Below are 18,513 nucleotides of genomic sequence, written 5' to 3' on the forward strand. Positions count from 1 at the left end.
CAACCACAGGGACATGCATGTGCCACTTTGGTTAGACAAGTTCTGTTTTGTTCGCTGGGACCTCCTGCTCTACAAACCAGGACCACGTGTGAACGAGGAGGGTGGGCAGCGAGGCAGCCCTGCCACGGATTTTGACGAGATGTCCACTGACTGTTTAACGATTCAGAAATTAAACTTGGTGTCTTTATAATTGTCTTCTTAGATGTGCCTGCTCCTTCAGTACCTGTGCGACTGCCAGGTCCGGCACCGGATAGAAGCGATCGTGGCCTTCTCCGACGGCTTTGTGGCCAAGCTGCAGGACAACCAGCGCTTCCGCTACAATGAAGTCATGCAGGCCCTGAACATGTCGGCCGCGCTCACCGCCAGGAAGACCAAGGAGTTCAGGTCTCCCCCCCAGGAGCAGGTATGAGACTGAGGTGAAGTCTCCTTTGCACTTGGGGTTGTGCTCGCTCAGGATCTGCGCACAGCAAACTGACATCGTGAGTGATCAGTGTGTTCTGAACCAGCCACGCTGGCCTCGCTGGTGTTCTGTGTCCATTGAGCCGACTTTCAGTCCAAACAAGTAAGAGACTGAGTGAAAGGGGTCAGGTGCTCCTCGGCCTCCCGAGGGGCCGGATCCTCACGTCTCCGAACAAGAGCCATGCGCAGCCACCAGTGGGTTGTCACAACTGACACGGTGACACGGCTCCGCCCAGCACACAGGGCCCTGGACTCCTGGGACAGTGTGCTGGACACTTGTTTTAATTTAAAAGTTTTATTTGTTTATTTTTTTACATTTCAATTACAGTTAATATTCAGTATTCTTCTTCTTATTTTGTTGTTGTTAATCCTTATCCGAGGGTATTTTTCCATTGATTTCAGATAGAGTGGAGGGGCTGGGGGGAGAGAAACATCAATGTGAGAGAGGCACACTGACTGGTTGCCTCCTGCATGACCCCAGCCAGGGCCAGAGATCAAACCTAAAACCCAGGAATTGAACCTGTGACCCGTAGGTAGGTCAATGCTCTAACTCTGAGCCAAACCAGCCAGGACCAGTATTATTTTTTAATTGATTTGAGAGAGAGAGAGAGGAAGGGAGGGAAGAAGGGAGGGAGATGCTGGCGTGTGTACACACACACACACACACACACACACACACATACTGATTTGTTGCTCCACCACTTACATATGCATTCATTGGTTGCTCCTATATGTGCTTGACCAGGGATTGAACCTGCAACCTTGGCATATCAGGACGATGCTGTAATAAACTAAGCCACCTCGCTGGGGCCTCAGTATTGTTTTGCATTGGTTCCAGGCGTACTGACGTCTGTCAGATGATGTTCGATACCTGTGTAGTTCACAAAGAAGGTGCTTCCCAGTTGGTCCACCCCTAGAAGAACCAAACGCCACTGCCACCGTTCTTGCTGGATGATTGACCACACTGCTGGTTAGCTCCAAGCCCAGGTCCCTCCAGGGTGCAGCAGGACAATAGACTCATGCCTGAACCAAACTGAGCCAGTCTGGGGATGCAAGTGCTCTGCAGCCCCTCAGGAGGGGCTTGTGCTGTGAGGAGTCAGACGTTGTCTGGCACTTCACTTACTATTTCGCGCGGATTCCAGATGCCTCCGCATGGAAGTGTTTAGGGACTTGCTGCAGCATTTAGTGTTTCTTACCGGAATGTAACTTCTTTGAGGAAGGGACATGGAATTTTATTTGTTGCTATAAACATTGTTTACTGAGCGGAGGGCAAGTTCAGCCTCTCCCGGGTTAAGCTGCTACTGGGAGACTTCTGCCCTTGGAAAGGTGGCCAGGTGTGCCTCTCCCTGTCTGTCCTGCTAAGTGCAGCTGTCACCTGGGAATGACAGAGAACACACGAGGACTGAAAGATGGGAGAGGGGACTGGCTGAGAACTCAGACTCCGGGAACAACATGGGACGAGTTCCTGGGGCTTCCTTGTGCCTCGCCTGCCCCACATTCGGAGCTAAAGAAGCCCAGTGTGCCAACAGCCGTAGGCAAGACAATTTCCAGCAGAAACCTATGTGTAGCCAGAGGACCAGGAAAACTACTTTTCTAGCAAGACAGAGAACCGTAAGGTAATAGCTGCACAGCCAGCCAAACACTGCAGTGAGCACTGTAGCTGATCCCACCACAACCAGGAACGCTGAGCGAGGAGCCAGATCTCCGCTCTCACAGGCTGGAACAGGGGCCCCAGCTGGGAGCTGAGCCTGCATCCCCAAGGCCTCCAAAGCGTCCGTAGAGGCCGGGGAGGGAGAGGTACCCGCAGGGGCTGTGTGCATACGGTGAGCGGGGAACTGGACCTCCCAGCCTCGCCGTGGGCACAGGGCTCCTCCCCCCTGTCAGTGTCCGGAAGGCCAGCGGGAAGGAGGACTGGCACCCCCCTGGCAGCACCAAAGCCCCCGAAGCTCCTCTCGTGCTGGACAGTCTCAGGTGAAGCAGGAAGTTTAAATAAGACCCGGAGCCCCATAACATAAACCAAAAATGTCCAGGTTTCAATTAAAAATCACTCATCATACCAAGAGAAAAAACTTGAATGGAAACTATAATTAAGCCCTGGCCTGTTTTTCTTAGTGGTTAGAGCGTCGACCTGTGGACCAAAAGGTTGTAGGCTTGATTCCCCGTCAAGGACACATACCTAGGTTGCAGGTCTGATCCCCCATCCCATTGGGTCATGCAGGAAGCAATCAATTGATGTGTTTCTCTTACCTCAATGTTTCTCTCCCTCCCTCCCTTCCACTCTATCCAAAAAAATAAGAAGTCAATGGAAAAATATCCTTTGGAGACGATTAACAAACAAACAAACAAACAAACAAAAATTATGTAAAAAATATAATTAATAGATACCAACTTTGAGATGACAGTGATGTTAAAATGATCTGACAAAGCTTTTAAAGCAGCCATCATAAAACTGCTTCAAAATAAACAGAAAGAAAGAAGATAAGTCTCAGCAAAGAAATAGAAGATATGAAGAAAAAACCAAATGGAAATTTTAGAACTTAAAGTAATCAGAATTTATAAACCCTCAGTGGATGAACATCACAGCCACATTTCCAGGGGAAGGGGAGGGGGCAGAGAAACGAATCACTGAACTGAAGAGGAAACAGTAGAAATTAGCTCAGGGACCAGAGCAAATATAACAAAGATCTAGGGAGATGGGAGAAAGAGAGTGAACTGAAGAAATGCTTGAAAACTAAGGGTTTAACACTTTTCAAATGTAGCAAAAGACATAAAGAGATTCAAGAAGCTCAGTAAACTCCAAATAGGATTCCCAAAGAAGTCCCAAGACGTACCTTAGTGAAACTTCTGAAAACTAAAGACAAAGAAAGAAATCTTGAAAGTAGAGAAGAAAGAAATGATGCCTTTGGGGGAAAAACACCTTGAGTGACAGTGGATTTCTGCTCAGAGAACACGAGGCCAGAAGGACCTGGCACATTTTTTAAGAGCTGAAAGAAAAACGGTTAACTAGAATTCTGTCCTCAGACAATACCCTTCGGGAACGAAGGGGAAGTCAGGACACCCTCAAAGGGAGGAGTTTCACTGCAGTGCACCTGCCCGGAGAGAATGTCTAAAGGACGTTCTTGAAACAGAATTCGACAAGAAAATAGAATATGGAAAATCAGGAAGAAAAAAAGGACAACAGAAAGTGTTAAGATATGGGTAAATACAATGCATTGTCCTCTTGAATTCTGTACACAAATATGAGAGTATTTGTGGACCTGTGCTGTTAAACCCATGTTGTTGGAGGGTCAGCTGTATTTTCTGTCCACAGTTGGGGATCCTTGTGGAAGGCTGACTCAAGTTAGGCATGGGTTTCAACCATGAGAGGGGTTGGCACCCCTCACCCCCAGGTCATTCAAGGGCCAACAATATAGGAAATATTTCAGTCAGTTCTATTTTAAATGAAGGAGAATACAGGACATAAAAGAGATATGGTTTCTGCATTCAAGCTGTTAAAATTATGTATACAGAATATATACATAATGTATCATCCAGAGCTACCACTAAAAAAGCTTTGCAAAGAAATGCACCAGAAAGTATGATGGATAACTCAAAATGGGACCCTAAAATTTGTTCACAGAACTCACAGCAAATTGGGAAAAAATAAATCACAACAAACATGAAACCAATAAAATAACAGACTTCAGTCATAGCATATCAATACATTCATGATTATAAATAATCCAAATATACTAGTTAAAAGAGATAAACCATAGAACTTATATGCATATATGCATAACCAGTGGACACAGACAACAGTACTGTGGAGGAGGGGGCGGGAACGGGAGGAGGGTGTCAATGGGGGGAAAAAGAGAAACATCTGTAATAAAAATAAACTAATAAAAAAATGACAAAAAAACTTTGAAGGTTGTAGACACTTAAAAAAATAAATATACTAGTTAAAAGGCAGAGATTGGCAGAGTGAGTTTTTTTATTTTTCAATCCTCACTTGAGGATATTTTTCATTTATTTTCAGACAGAGAGAGAGAGTGTGCCAGGGCTGGGGACAGAACCATAACCGAGGCAGGTGCCCTTGACTGGAAATGAACCCGAGACTCCTTGGTCCATGTGCTGATGCTCTAACCGCTAAGGCAGACCAGCGAGGGCAAATATGTTGTTACTGATTTTTTGAGAGAGAGAGGGAGAGAGAGAAACATTGATGTGAGAGAGAACATTGATTGGCTGCCTCCTGCACGCCTCTCACTGGGGATCGAGCCCACAACCCAGGCATGTGCCCTGCCTGGGAATCAAACTGAGACCTCTCAGTCTATGGGATGACATTCAATACCAGCTGGGCAGCAGAGTGGATTTTAAAAACTTGGCTTAACTATACACTGTCTATAAGAAACTCACTTCAAATATAATGATGTAGATTGGTTGAAAGGAAAAGGATGAAGAGAGATACATCATGAAAAGGTAATAAAAAGTAAGTAAGAGGGCCTGTATCAGAACAAAAGAAATCACCAGAGACAGACAGAACACCATGTAATGATAACGTGTGTTCACTAAACAGCTGAGCTGTAAAACAAGCCAAGTAACATGGAACAGATAGGAGGAAGAGACGAATACACAGTTATAGTCGGGAGTCTTCAACACCCCTCTCACAGTAATTCATAAAACTAGACAGGATTAAGCAAGAACATGGGGAATGCAGCGCTGTCGTCAGCTAACAGGTCTGTGGGTATTTGTGGGACACTCTACCCAACAACAGAATACATATGTTTTTCAAATGCCCATGAGACACTCACAAAGTCGGACTGCATGCTGGGCCATAAAACCACCTCAACAAATTGAAAATAATTGGATTTTTTCTGACTACAGTGATGTCACATTAGAGATCAGTAACAGAGAGATAATAGAAAGAATGTCTAAAAACTTGGAAATTAAACAACATATTTCTAAATATTCCATGGTTCAAGGAGGAAGTCTCAAGGGGAAAAAATTTAAAAATACATTGACCTAAAAGAAAATGAAAATATCAAATATAAAAATTTGTGGAAATGGCTAACGAGTGCTGAGAGGGAAATACATTTAAAAAGAGAAAAACACTCAAGTCCATAATCTAAGCTGCCATCACAAAAATTTAGAAGAGCAAAATAAACCCAAAGCAACTGGAAGGAAGGCAATAATAGAGATAAGAGCAGAAATTAATGAAACTCAAAATAGGACAATTGAAAAAAAAATCAGTGAATCCCAAAGCTGGTTATTTAAAAATGTTATGAAAATGGACAAACCTCTAGAAAGACTGACAAGAAATAAGAGAAGACACACATCACCAATATCAGGAATGAGACATCACTACAGACCCTGAAGACATCCAAAGGATACTATGGAAATACTTGCATGCATACTGTATGATTCCTCGTTTGTAACATTCTTGACATGGCAGTAACATTGAAAGAGGGAGCAGATTAGTGGTTGACGGGAACCAGGAATGAGGAGCAGGCAGGAGAGAAGTGGGGGTGGATCTGAAAGGGTCACAGGAAGGCTCCTGTAGCTGATGGACTTGTTCTGTGTTTGACTGTATCACTGTGACAGCCTGGTTGTGATACTGTTGTGCAAGATGTTAGCATTGTGGAAAACTGGGCAAAGGGCACATGGGATCTTTTCATACTGTTTCTTTTTGCATCTACATGATCTCAAAATAAGTTTTTAAAAATTTACCTTTAAAAAAAACACAAAAAAACAACTCTTTAAAGACGACTTACAATGGTTTCCTAAAGGAAAATTTTGGAATAGCAACAAACCTTAATTTTCTTCATTCTGAAATTTAATATTATTGTGTCTAAAATTAAAACAAGTGGAAGAAAAATGTAATATTATTTTGTCTAAAGTTAAAACAAATGGAAGAAAGTTTCTTGGAGTTTGTTTAATTGAATTATGAACAAATGCATGGTTATCCATTGTATTATTTTTTGTTTGGATTTTTCCTTCTTCTCTATCTTTCTCAAAAATAGTTATTTTAAATATTCAATAAAATGCAGAAATTAGATAGAGAAATGGAAATCTAGGAGAAACAAAATAAAATATTTCTAATAACATTTAGGTCTTAGTTGATTTAAGAACTCTTAGCGCACACTGGTCGAAGGTGCTGTGGACTGGGGAGAGGAACAAGTCATCTGGCTGCTTTGTAGCACATTAAGCTTTGAGTGATTCAATTTTTGTGGTACTCTTTGATGGGAGTGATAGACGATGATGTTCACGTGTTGGGCAACAATTGACACATAGTCCAGAACAGGTACTGAACAGCTTCGGTGTTCACGATCTTCGCTGTCATCCCTGAATCCACTTTTCTCTCATTCTGGTTCTTCTTCCTTGTTTCAAACTTTCAGATCAATATGCTTCTCAATTTTAAGGATGACAAAAATGAGTGTCCATGTCCGGAGGAAATTCGAGACCAACTCCTGGATTTTCACGAGGACCTGATGGCACATTGCGGTAAGGTCGGCGTGACTTCCAGCTCCGGTCAGGTGTGTAGGTGCTGCTTGGGAATCTGCGCGTCACAGGGTCACAGATGCGCACGAGCCTGTTCGGGTTCAGCTGCGAACACTTCCTGCAGGGAGATGGTTAACTGACCCCGTGTGGGGAGTCAGGAGGGTGGAGAGATGAGAAAGGCCACCAGAGGGAGCAGATGAGGAGTTCTCCCTTGCTCTCCCCTCATGACGGGCGGGAGCGAGGGCAGGAATCGTAACCAGGTGCTTCGGGCAGAGAGCCGAGTGTTAGGTTCATTGAGTCTAAAGAAATTTGTTCACAAACAGTTGTATTTAAACTGACTGTGGGGCACGTTGTAGGACTGGCCAAGGGAATTCTGTATATGTCTTAGTAATTAATTAATGCCTAAGGAAATCCTGCATTGAATTAGTGTTAGCAGCCCAAGTCTGTTAAGGGAATTCTACCCCCCTTTCATTCTAAGAACTTTTAAACGGATTGATCAGTGGTGTGGATGTGTGCTTCCTTCGCTTTATGCCGTGGTGTGGAGAGTGTGTTCCTGTGAAAGACAGTGGTTAGCAGCCATGTCCTAGGTGATATGTACAGCACCAGTGGTATTATTTTTATTTGTTTTTCTGAGAGTAAAAGCACTGCCTTGCATATTAATTCAGATTATGAGTGAAGAACCCTTCAATGACTGCCATAGTCTTACACCGTAAGTAAAGTGTGAGTAAGGACACACTTGGGTGCGGTAGAATTATTGCTTCAGACATAAAGCGTCCCGATCTGCTTTAGGTACCTAATCACTCCTGTTCTCCCTGAGTCTCAAGTTCTTAAAAGAGCAATGATATTTATGGAGGCCAGTGAGGAGGACAGAGGAGGAGGACAGATGTGAGGGACAGAGGTGAGGAGGACAGAGGTGAGGGCAGAGGTGAGGACAGAGGAGGAGGAGGGCAGAGGGGAGGAGGGCAGAGGGGAGAAGGGCAGAGCTGAGGGCAGAGGGGAGGAGGACAGAGGAGGGGGAGGGCAGAGGAGGAGGAGGGCAGAGGGGAGGAGGGCAGAGCTGAGGAGGGCCGAGCTGAGGAGGGCAGAGGGGAGGAGGGCCGAGCTGAGGAGGGCAGAGGGGAGGAGGGCAGAGGGGAGGAGGACAGAGGAGGAGGAGGGCAGAGGGGAGGAGGGCAGAGGAGAGGGCAGACTGGAGGAGGGCAGAGGGGAGGAGGGCAGAGGGGAGGAGGGCAGAGGAGGAGGGCAGAGGAGGAGGAGGGCAGAGGGGAGGAGGGCAGAGGGGAGGAGGGCAGAGGAGGAGGGCAGAGGAGGAGGAGGGCAGAGGGGAGGAGGGCAGAGGGGAGGAGGGCAGAGGAGGAGGGCAGAGCGGAGGAGGGCAGAGGGGAGGAGGGCAGAGGGGAGGAGGGCAGAGGGGAGGAGGGCAGAGGAGGAGGGCAGAGGGGAGGAGGGCAGGGGAGAAGGGCAGAGGAGGAAGGCAGAGGGGAGGAGGGCAGAGGAGGAAGACAAAGGAGGAGGGCAGGAGGAGGAGGGCAGGAGGAGGAGGGCAGGAGGAGGAGGACAGAGGAGGACAGAGGTGAGGCTGGCAGAGCTGCAGATCTAGGCAGATGGTGCCCAAGTCAAAGACGCCTGTGTCAGCTCAAGCAGCATAATTGATCTTGTTTCCTGAGGGAGTGTGTGGTCTGATTGGTTTTATATTAGGTTTTGGTGCTGATGGCCAGGCACCCACAGGAGTGGGGAGGGGAAGGAGGAGAAAGGCTGTGTGTGGCTGCTGCTGAGTCTTGGGGGGCGGGCTGCTGGGAGCTGGGGGCAGGTGGGAGCTGGGGGCGGGCTGCTGGGAGCTGGGAGCTGGGGGCAGGTGGGAGCTGGGGGTGGGTTGCTGGGAGCTGGGGGCAGGTGGGTTCTGGGGGCAGGTGGGTGCTAGGGGCGGGCTGCTGGGAGCAGGGGGCAGGTGGGTGTTGGGGGCAGGCTGCTGGGAGCTGGGGGCAGGTGGGAGCTGGGGGCAGGTGGGAGCTGGGGGCGGGCTGCTGGGAGCTGGGGGTGGGTTGCTGGGAGCTGGGGGCAGGTGGGAGCTGGGGGTGGGTTGCTGGGAGCTGGGGGCAGGTGGGAGCTGGGGGCAGGTGGGTGCTGGGAGCTGGGGGCAGGTGGGAGCTGGGGGTGGGTTGCTGGGAGCTGGGGGCAGGTGGGTTCTGGGGGCAGGTGGGTGCTGGGGGCGGGCTGCTGGGAGCTGGGGGCAGGTGGGAGCTGGGGGCGGGGCTGCTGGGAGCTGGGGGCAGGTGGGAGCTGGGGGTGGGTTGCTGGGAGCTGGGGGCAGGTGGGTTCTGGGGGCAGGTGGGTGCTGGGGGCGGGCTGCTGGGAGCTGGGGGCAGGTGGGTGCTGGGGGCAGGCTGCTGGGAGCTGGGGGCAGGTGGGAGCTGGGGGCGGGGCTGCTGGGAGCTGGGGGCAGGTGGGTGCTGGAGGCAGATGGGTGCTTTGGGCGGGCTGCTGGGACCTGGGGGCTGGTGGATGCTGGGGGAAGGTGTGTGCTGGGGGCAGGTGTGTGCTGGGGACAGGCTGCTGGGACCTGGGGGCAGGTGTGTGCTGGGGGCAGGTGGGTGCTGGGGGCTGGTGGGTGCTGGGGGCGGGCTGCTGAGAGCTGGGGGCAGATGAGTGCTGAGGCCAGGTGGGTGTTGGGGGCAGGTTACTGAGAGCTGTGGGCAGGTGGGTGCTGGGTGCTGAGGGCAGGTGGGCGCTGGGGGCAGGTGGGCGCTGGGGTGGGCTGCAGGCTGCAGTGGAGTTGGAGGCTGCAGTGTTGCTGTGCACTGTGAGTGAGGAAGATTGAAAGCCTGAGAATTATTTCTCTGAAGCATACTTTTTTTTTATCTTCACCCGAGGACATTTTTTTGCATTTATCTTCAGATAGAGTGGGAGGGACCGCGGGAGAGAAACGTCGATGTGAGAGAGACACATCATCGACTGGTTGCCACCCACATGACCCCAACCAGGGCCAGGGACAAACTGCAACCGAGGCACGTGCCTTAGTGGGAACCAAACCCGGGTCTCTGGTCTATGGGCCGACGCTCCAACTGCTGAGCCAAACTGGCCAGGGCTGAAATATACTTTTTAAATATATTGTTTTCTCTGCTTCTTTCTCTGCACTTGTGTTCATGCCAGGAATCGAGCTGGAGGAAGACGGGTCTCTGGATGGGAACAGTGACTTGACGATCCGAGGCCGCCTGCTGTCCCTGGTGGAGAAGGTGACCTACCTGAAGAAGAAACAAGCTCTGAAGCCCGTGGAGAGGGCCTCCAGGAAGTCCTGTAAGCACCAGGGCCGCTGCTGCCCACAGCGTGGAGATGGCAGTGAGGACACTGAGTGGGCAGCTTCCAAGACCCCGATGCTTGAGTAGATGCCACAGGCCCAGTAGTGCTCAGCAGCCGCAGGCAGGTCGGCAGGGACAGGTGGATAGAAGCAGCGTCACAGGGTGGAGAGGCCCCTGGAGCACTAGACGTTTAGGTGTTTGATTGGAGACTACTAAGAGGGAGCAAGCCCAGCTGGTGTGGCTCAGTGGTTGAATATCGGCCCATGTACCAAGAGGTCGTCGGTTCAATTCCCGGTCAGGGTACATGCCCAGGTTGTGGGCCCGATCCCCAGTGGGGGTGCAGGAGGTGGCCAATCGATGTTCTCTCTCATGGATGCTTCTATCTCTCCCTCCCTTCCTCTCTCTCTAAAATCAATTAAAAATTTTTTTAATTAATAAAGAAACAAAAGGGAGTAATTTAGCCTGTATATCTAAATATTATGCAGTTGATTTTCAAATATTCTTTTATCAAGTTAAACCTTTTCTTAAGTTTAAATAGATATTGTCCATAATTCTATTTTGGTTCTGAAATAGTTTGTAACGTATTATTCATTTCTGTTTCATGCATATTTTGTTTATCTGAAGAGAACAGCTGACACTGGATCCAGTCAGCAGGACCAGGAGTCTCAGACACGCCCACTCACCAGCAGGGTGGGCGGGTGTCTGGGAGACCTGCCCCTCCCCCCAACTCGTCCTCACTCCCAACACTCCATTTTCAGATGCAGTGCCGGTTTATCAACGGCTTCTACTGAAAGAAAAATAAATTCACAAAATTGTGGAGTTTTGTTTCACTAACTTACAGTGGAAACATTTTATTTATAGTTACTTCTAAATTTATTCTCTACTGTCATAACCAGGTCTTCTTCAAAATCAGAGCTCAACATTGCCTGTAATCACCTATTGTTATGCTCAAGTGTATGATTTTGAGCTATTCAAATGCCAGCACCCTCAACACCCAGCTCCTTGCAGTCCTAGGAGGGGACTCTGATTTCTCCTTTCTTCACTGTGTCACTTTTTCCTGGATCACATTCCCATGGGGTCTGAGATGAAAGAAAAAGTCTGCACTGCTCAGATGAAAATTGTGCTATTCTGGGTAAATGCAAATCTGCAAAATGATGGCAAATATTTATAGAGATATTTTTAGTAAAATGATCTTTGGTTTAATGGGATTTGACTATATATAAAGTCAAGAGTTCCACAAATGTAATTTCTTGATGGATAAACCACACTTTTGGCTATTTCCCTTTTTGATGACTAAAATAATGTATCTGTTTATAGATTAAACCCTATCCTTTCTAGGGGAGGCTTTCTTCCAACTGAATAAATAATAAGTAAAGACAGCATGGTTTTGAGTTATGTGGAAGCATATTGGTATTTTACCTGCATTTTGTAATTGATTAAAAATGGTAGTTTTTGTTTTTCCTTAACTCTTATTTTCTTAAATAGATTAAAGCAGGTTAGACAGCTATTTTTTTTTTTTTTTGAAAGTCAGACAGTATATTGATGATAGGAATTAAGTACCTCATTATGCTCATTATGTGTGAATTGGTCACATCAACCTTACTTAGCTTTGATAATTGTAGTGTTTAATTGATGTGGTGTGGAAGTTCTGTCATTTTCATTTTATTTTTTAATTCTCACCAGAGGGTATGTTTTTACTGATTTTAGAGAGAGAGGAAGGGAGAGGCAGAGAGGAGAAACATCAGTGGAGGAACAGTAACTCATTGCCTCCAGCGCGCACTGAGCCTGGGGATCCAGCCCCAGCCGGGGTGTGTGCCCTGGCGGAAAGGCCCTGCGACCCTTGGGTACTTGGGACGATGCTCCAACCCTCTGAGCCACCGGCCAGGGCAAGTTCTATTGTTTTTGAATGTGTTACACATTACACAGCAAGTAATCTTCTGTATAAGGAATTGCTTTTCACTTTAATAGTTTCACAATCAAATGCTTTTGAAGACATTTTAACTGACTATTGGGGATTGAAATTTAAGTATAAATATAATTACATGAGGTCACTACTGCAAATGACTCGGATAAGGAGACAGTTGAGTAAATAGATAGCTCCTTGAATGCCCATGACTGACCTTTATAAGCACATATGATGTCAGATCCGGGAAGAAAATAGTGGAAGAAAGTAAAAGTGAAAGTAACAGGGCAGCTCATATTGATCGTTGTATGGGCTGCAAACAGTACTTTTGAAAAAGTGGCTGCAATTTTGAAACAACTAACAACCTTTCAGTATAAGACTAGTTCTTAAAATTTTGGACATTTTTATTCTTGCACGTCTATAACTCATATGCTTATAAATGTTTAAATGAAGTTTATTTTCTCCCAAGAATATTCCTAAATATTCTGGTACAAATATAGATACGAGTTTTGGATGAGGAGATACGCAGTTGAAATGCCCAGCTAATTCGTCTTCCCTTATTATTCTCCTTTAAAACATTACCAATAATGACCCTGCAGCCACTCTTCAGCAGCTGATTTCTGAGACAATGGTTCGGTGGGCCCAAGAGTCGGTCATCGAAGACCCCGAGCTGGTGAGGGCCATGTTCGTGCTGCTCCACCGGCAGTACGATGGCATCGGGGGTCTGGTCCGGGCCCTGCCGAAGACCTACACGATCAACGCTGTGTCTGTGGAGGACACCGTCAACCTGCTGGCGTCCCTCGGTCAGATTCGCTCTTTGCTGAGCGTGAGGATGGGCAGAGAAGAAGAGAAGCTGATGATTCGTGGATTAGGGCAAGTTTAATTATTACAACCTTTTGTTTTGTATCTTTTTTCTAACTGCTTATCCCAATACTAGAACAATAGGGGCATTAATAAAAACACATTGTTTAGATTGCATGATCATTAAATTAGATTGTTGTTTTTTAGAGATTGTGTTTTAAAGATAAATAGGAAATTTGATCAATAATGAAACATTTAATTTTACACTAGATGCTAAGATGGCTATGATACACAACAAGTATCTTAGAGTTTGTTTCTTAATTTTTACTCAGTAAAGTATAATCACATATAAAAGTACAGGTTAATAAAAACACACTAAATCCGCCCTGGCTGGTTTGCCTCAGCAGTTAGAGCGTCGGCCCACGGACCAGAGAGTCCTGGGTTTTGTTCTCACGAAGGGCAGGTAACTCCGATGTTTCTCTCTCTCTTTTCCCCCCTCTCTCCCTCCTGCTCTATCTGAAGATAAATGCAAAAATGTCCTCGGTGAGGATAAAAAAAAACAAAAAACAAACAAACATCACACTAACTCCATGGGGAGACAAACACTTATCAGCAGGAGACAATAAGAAAGTTTGTATCTATTGGGCCTTGAGTTTGAGGGACTGAGAATTCACCATCATAGCTTTTGTTTCCTGTGGATTTGGGGTTATACCTTATGCATAGTCTAAGGACTCCCAAGCTGAGAAATTAACATAAAAATTGGCCTGGTGGTATGCTTTCTTAACTCGTCATTACTCTGAAATCTTGCAAGAAAAAAACCTAAATACTATAAAAGATTAGCCTATGATTAAAAACTGTAAAGCACATAGGAAACAATTCACCCTAAATAAATGTCTGCAGATATGGTAAATTGTGTAGTTAGAACACTGCCCCCTAGAGCTGCAGATAACAGAAAGCCAAAAAGAGAACATAAAGTTACTGCATACAAAGGAATAAATAAAATCTCTAAAAATGAGACATGCAAAAGTATAGGAAGGTTTGAAAAAGATCCAAATAGAACTTCTAGAAATGAAAAATAAGGTAATCGACATAAAAAACCAGTTAATTAAATTACAGATAAGATATAGCTGAAGAGAAATTAATAAATTAGACAGAGTAAATTATTTGTGAATGTAGCACTAAGAGGAAAAATAGAAAAGAGAAGTAATGAGACCTAGGGGATGGGTCCACTGTATGCTGACTGGGAAGACACAGGTGAACGGAAGGAGGGGAATATTTGAAGAGCCATTGGCTTGAGTTTTTCAGAATTGATGAAAGATGGGAATTCATAGATTCATAAAGCACCAATAGTTCCACATCTGCAGCTGGACATATGTAACGTAAGACCAGTGTCAAACAAGCTGTTTGAGAAAAGAGAGCAGAAAGCCAGAATGCTTGTGAAGGAATGGTGTTTAGAATTCTCAGTGGCGGGACTGGAGAAGGTGACCCGGTGTGCGATGTGCTGCCAATGGAGTAGCCCACATAGCATGGATCTGGAGATGAAAATTTACACCTGTGTTCAAGATAGAGCGATAATTAAGGTGTTTCAGAGTATTTACTTACAGCCCTTCACTGAAAGATCTTCTAAAGGTAGACATTCAAGAAAAGAAAATGGAATTGGGAGAGAAGAGAAGGGAGACAATGAATTTTAGTGCATTACTGTTGTATACAGGCATACGCTAAGCAGTCAATACTTTGCATAACTTGGGGATATGAAAATAAGAGGGAACTAACCAGAGAAAAACGAAAGCTTTAATTAAGCTATATGATGTTCACAAGGAAAATGCTTAAAAATAGAATGTAGAAATCTGGAATGTAAAATGTTGAAAAGTGATGTAAAAGACAAATATTTAGCCTCCCCCAATATAAAAGCAAATCCAGCTATATAAATATCAGGTGATGATAATGAAAACTACTGACATAGATAAAACAGAATGCAAAAAATAATAAAAAGGGTTAAAGAAATAAAGCTGGTTCTTTGAAAAAATGTGGTGAAAAATAGAATAATCAGCCATGGCCAGTTTGGCTCAGGGGTTAGAGCATCGGCCAGTGGAACAATGAGTCACGGGTTTGACTCTGGTCAAAGGCACCTACTGTCCCTGGCCCTGGCAGGGTTGTGTGGGAGGCAGCCAGTCAATGTGTCTCTCTCACATCGCTGTTTCTCTCTCTCTATCTCTCTCCCTCCCTCCTACTCTATGTGATGATAAATGGAAAAATGTCCTCGGGTAAGGATTTAAAAAAAAAAAAAAAGAAATATAGAATAATCAGTTTTTTTCCTTTGAGAAAACTAAAAAATAATTGTGAGGAAGAGAAAGTATGGAAAGATTCAGATTGTATGATATCATTTATGAACATTTTAAATTCATGAAACAAACAATACTATGTATTGCCCATGGTCTTATTAACTATTTGAAATAATAAAAATAAACCTGAAGGTTATGTTCCAAAAGTGTTATAATGGTTTCACAATAAAAATAAAATAAATGTGCTACCTGGACAGAGGGAGCGCAGAAAAGCCTGAACAACAAAGGCAGATGCCAAGGTCGTGATTTATAATCGCGTAGGAGCATGGGTCTTTCGTTTTTTTCCCAAATACCTTAAGTCTAACGTGAAAAATCTTCTCATGGTAAGTAACTTTAGCCAACCAATTTGAAAGGAAAACAGATAAAGTCCCAGCACAAGTACTCTAGCTCATTAACACAGACATTCAATTTAAAGAAACAGCAGCAGATGGTACCTGAAGTGTTTCTTCTTCGTATCATTGCATTGCACAGTATTACACTATGTATGTAAAGGCATTTGCAATACTATGTTCGTTTGAATAGAATGCTTCCCCTTCCCTTGGATTCTTCCTTGTGTAACCATTGCAACAATGCAAAAGGAAATGGAGAGCATTCTCTTTCTCAAGTGAACATAACACGTTTTCCGTTGTGAAATTGGAAATAGCCTTTAAGAGGACAGGTTTAATAAGTGATGGCTTGCATACTGGGTGGCAGAATTATAAATCCATTTAATTGATCTAGAACAAAGGCAAACAAGATTTCTCAGTTACTGTAAATACTTTTCAAAGTCAGGTCGGACAAAGGATGGGAACTGACAAGAGGACCAACTCCATGCCTGGGCGGATTGAAAGGGGAGGCTCTCTTGCTGAGTGGTCTCTGCTGTGAAGGAAGGGCCTTTTGTTACTGTCTCTGTTGTTGCCTGAAACAGATCAGACCCGTGTTAGTCCTGGGCCCGTTTTTCTGAGTTGTGCTGTCTTACCGCTTTCTTTTCTTTTTTTCTTTTTTAAATCTTCACCCAAAGATTTTTTTCCATCTATTTCAGTTGGGAGAGGGAGAGAGAGAAACATCAATGTGAGGGAGACATACCAATTGGTTACCTCCTTCATGACCCCGACCAGGGCCAGGGACCGAATCGCAGCTGAGGTACGTGCCCTTGACTGGAATTGAACCGGTGACTCTGGTCTGCGGGCTGATGCTCCAACCACTGAGCCAAACCGGCCAGGGCAAAGATTTCTTAATTAGAACAAAACTACACTAAATTTAAAGTGAAAAACTAAAACTAAAAAACAAAGAATGAAAAGAATCAGAAAAATTCTATTCCATTTCCCCCATTAGCCACAGTAACTAAGTTAGCATGTGACTAAATGAATGCGTGAGTGACTCCTTTAAGGAAGTCTGATTTGAAGGCAAAGTTTAAGTTTTCTTGCAGTTAGTACATTATTTTTGTGTATAGCTCTGACAGGAAAGTATTATATAGGAAAAAAAAACTCTTGCATTGATTTGACTTACGTTAAAATAAAAATTTAAAGAGTTCTTCATTTCTTCATTTGCAATTCAGTTTCTCTTGGAGAATATGTAATTTTTAAAAGCATTTCACCAGCCCGGCTCGTGTAGCTCAGTGGCTGAGCATACACCTATGCACTAAGAGGTCGCTGGTTCGATTCCCAGTCAGGGCACATGCCCAGGTTGTGGGCCAGATATCGAGGGGGGGGGGGGGGAAGCGTGCAGGAGGCAGCCAGTCAGTGTTCTCTCTCATCGATGTTTCTCTCTCCCTCTCCCTTTCTCTCTTTCTAAACTCAATAAAGAAAAAAAAATATTTTTTAAAAAAGCATTTCACCAGAATAACATAAATGTAACAGGAAATAACACTACTGTTATTAAAAATACAGATATTGAACATAATACCAAAAATAGCATATATGAAAAGCAGGTATACTTATATCAATAATTTATATTGGAATTTTCCTACAAACGTGGAAACTGATTCATTTCTATACAAAAAAAGGTTGAACATGTTTGGATATACATTGAATTAGGAGTGATAAGTGTCCACAATTGTATTTTATATAAGTGAATGTCTACATATTTATTACCTTTCTTGTAATTGAAAAAGAATAGACAATTTGTATACTTTTTTGGTAGGCTACCAATATTTTTGAAGAAAACTCAATTAATTGTGTTAATTTTTGTGGCTTAACCCTGATTGCCCTAACTTTCCTGTACATGCCAGTAATTATTTCCAAAAGCTTGATCGGTTTGCAGACACTTTCACTGACACTTTGCTCTGACCCCTGTGCTCCCCTCCGCACCTGGTTCCTCTATAGGGACATCATGAATAATAAAGTGTTCTACCAGCACCCTAATCTCATGAGAGCACTGGGGATGCACGAGACCGTGATGGAGGTCATGGTGAATGTCCTCGGCGGCGGGGAGTTCAAGGTAAGGACCCCCTTCCGTTCTCGGGACCGCATTACCGCAGCCTCCTTGAGTACAAGCATTTCTTAAAGCCTCCCAGGAGGACTGTTTTGAAAGTCAAGGTGTTTTGAAATCAGGGCGATTGTGAACACTGGGAATCTTAACGATAACACAGCAACACTGATGATAATGGATGGTTCCATATATTACACTGGGTCTTTTTCACAAACTGTCTCATTGACGTCCCCCTTTCTTCCTAAAGGGAGGAGTACTATCCATCTTATTCCAGTTTTTGAAAAATCAAAATCAAAACCTTACAGATTGAGAGTTGGATATACTGCTTGTGTTTTTTTCTTTAACATTTATAACAGTTTTTCTCCTGTGCTGAGTAATTTGCCATATCCTAAATTGTTGTCATGTAGGGGATGCGTAGAAACTTTAAAAATTAATACTAGCCCTGGCCAGTTTTGTTCAGTGGTTAGAGCATCGGCCTGCAGACCAGAGAGACCAGGGTTCAGTTCCCGCTAAGGGCACGTACCTCGGTTGTGGTTCGTCCCCGGCCCTAGTTGGGGTCATGTGGGTGGCAGCCAGTCAATGTGTCTCTCTCATGTCAATGTTTCTCTCTCTCTCTTCCTCCTTCTCTCCCTCCTGCTCTATCTGAAGATAAATGCAAAAATGTCCTCGGGTGAGGATAAAATAAATTAATATTGTACTTTTAAAAAAATTTAGAACTATAAATCAGTTTTCTTCACATTACATGTCCACAACACAGACATGTCCTCAGACCCAGTCCCTCCCCTTGATGACAGGAGGTGACACTAAATCCCTGGCAGAGAGCGAGAAG

At 44.8% G+C, this 18,513-nt stretch overlaps 1 protein-coding gene across 1 annotated transcript in view; it reads left to right on the forward strand.

Annotated features, from left to right (window-relative positions):
• RYR2 (ryanodine receptor 2) overlaps positions 1-18,513 on the forward strand; it is a 450,374-nt gene that overhangs the window by 246,501 nt on the left and 185,360 nt on the right. Inside the window, exons 39-43 of the mRNA XM_036277752.1 lie at positions 203-403; positions 6,831-6,936; positions 10,084-10,227; positions 12,732-13,005; positions 17,579-17,693. Of these exons, the coding sequence (XP_036133645.1) occupies positions 203-403; positions 6,831-6,936; positions 10,084-10,227; positions 12,732-13,005; positions 17,579-17,693 (840 nt within the window). The remainder of the gene's footprint in view (positions 1-202; positions 404-6,830; positions 6,937-10,083; positions 10,228-12,731; positions 13,006-17,578; positions 17,694-18,513) is intronic.

This window comes from Molossus molossus, unplaced genomic scaffold, assembly GCF_014108415.1.
Source record: "Molossus molossus isolate mMolMol1 unplaced genomic scaffold, mMolMol1.p scaffold_m16_p_23, whole genome shotgun sequence".
Classification (NCBI taxonomy): Eukaryota; Metazoa; Chordata; class Mammalia; order Chiroptera; family Molossidae; genus Molossus; species Molossus molossus.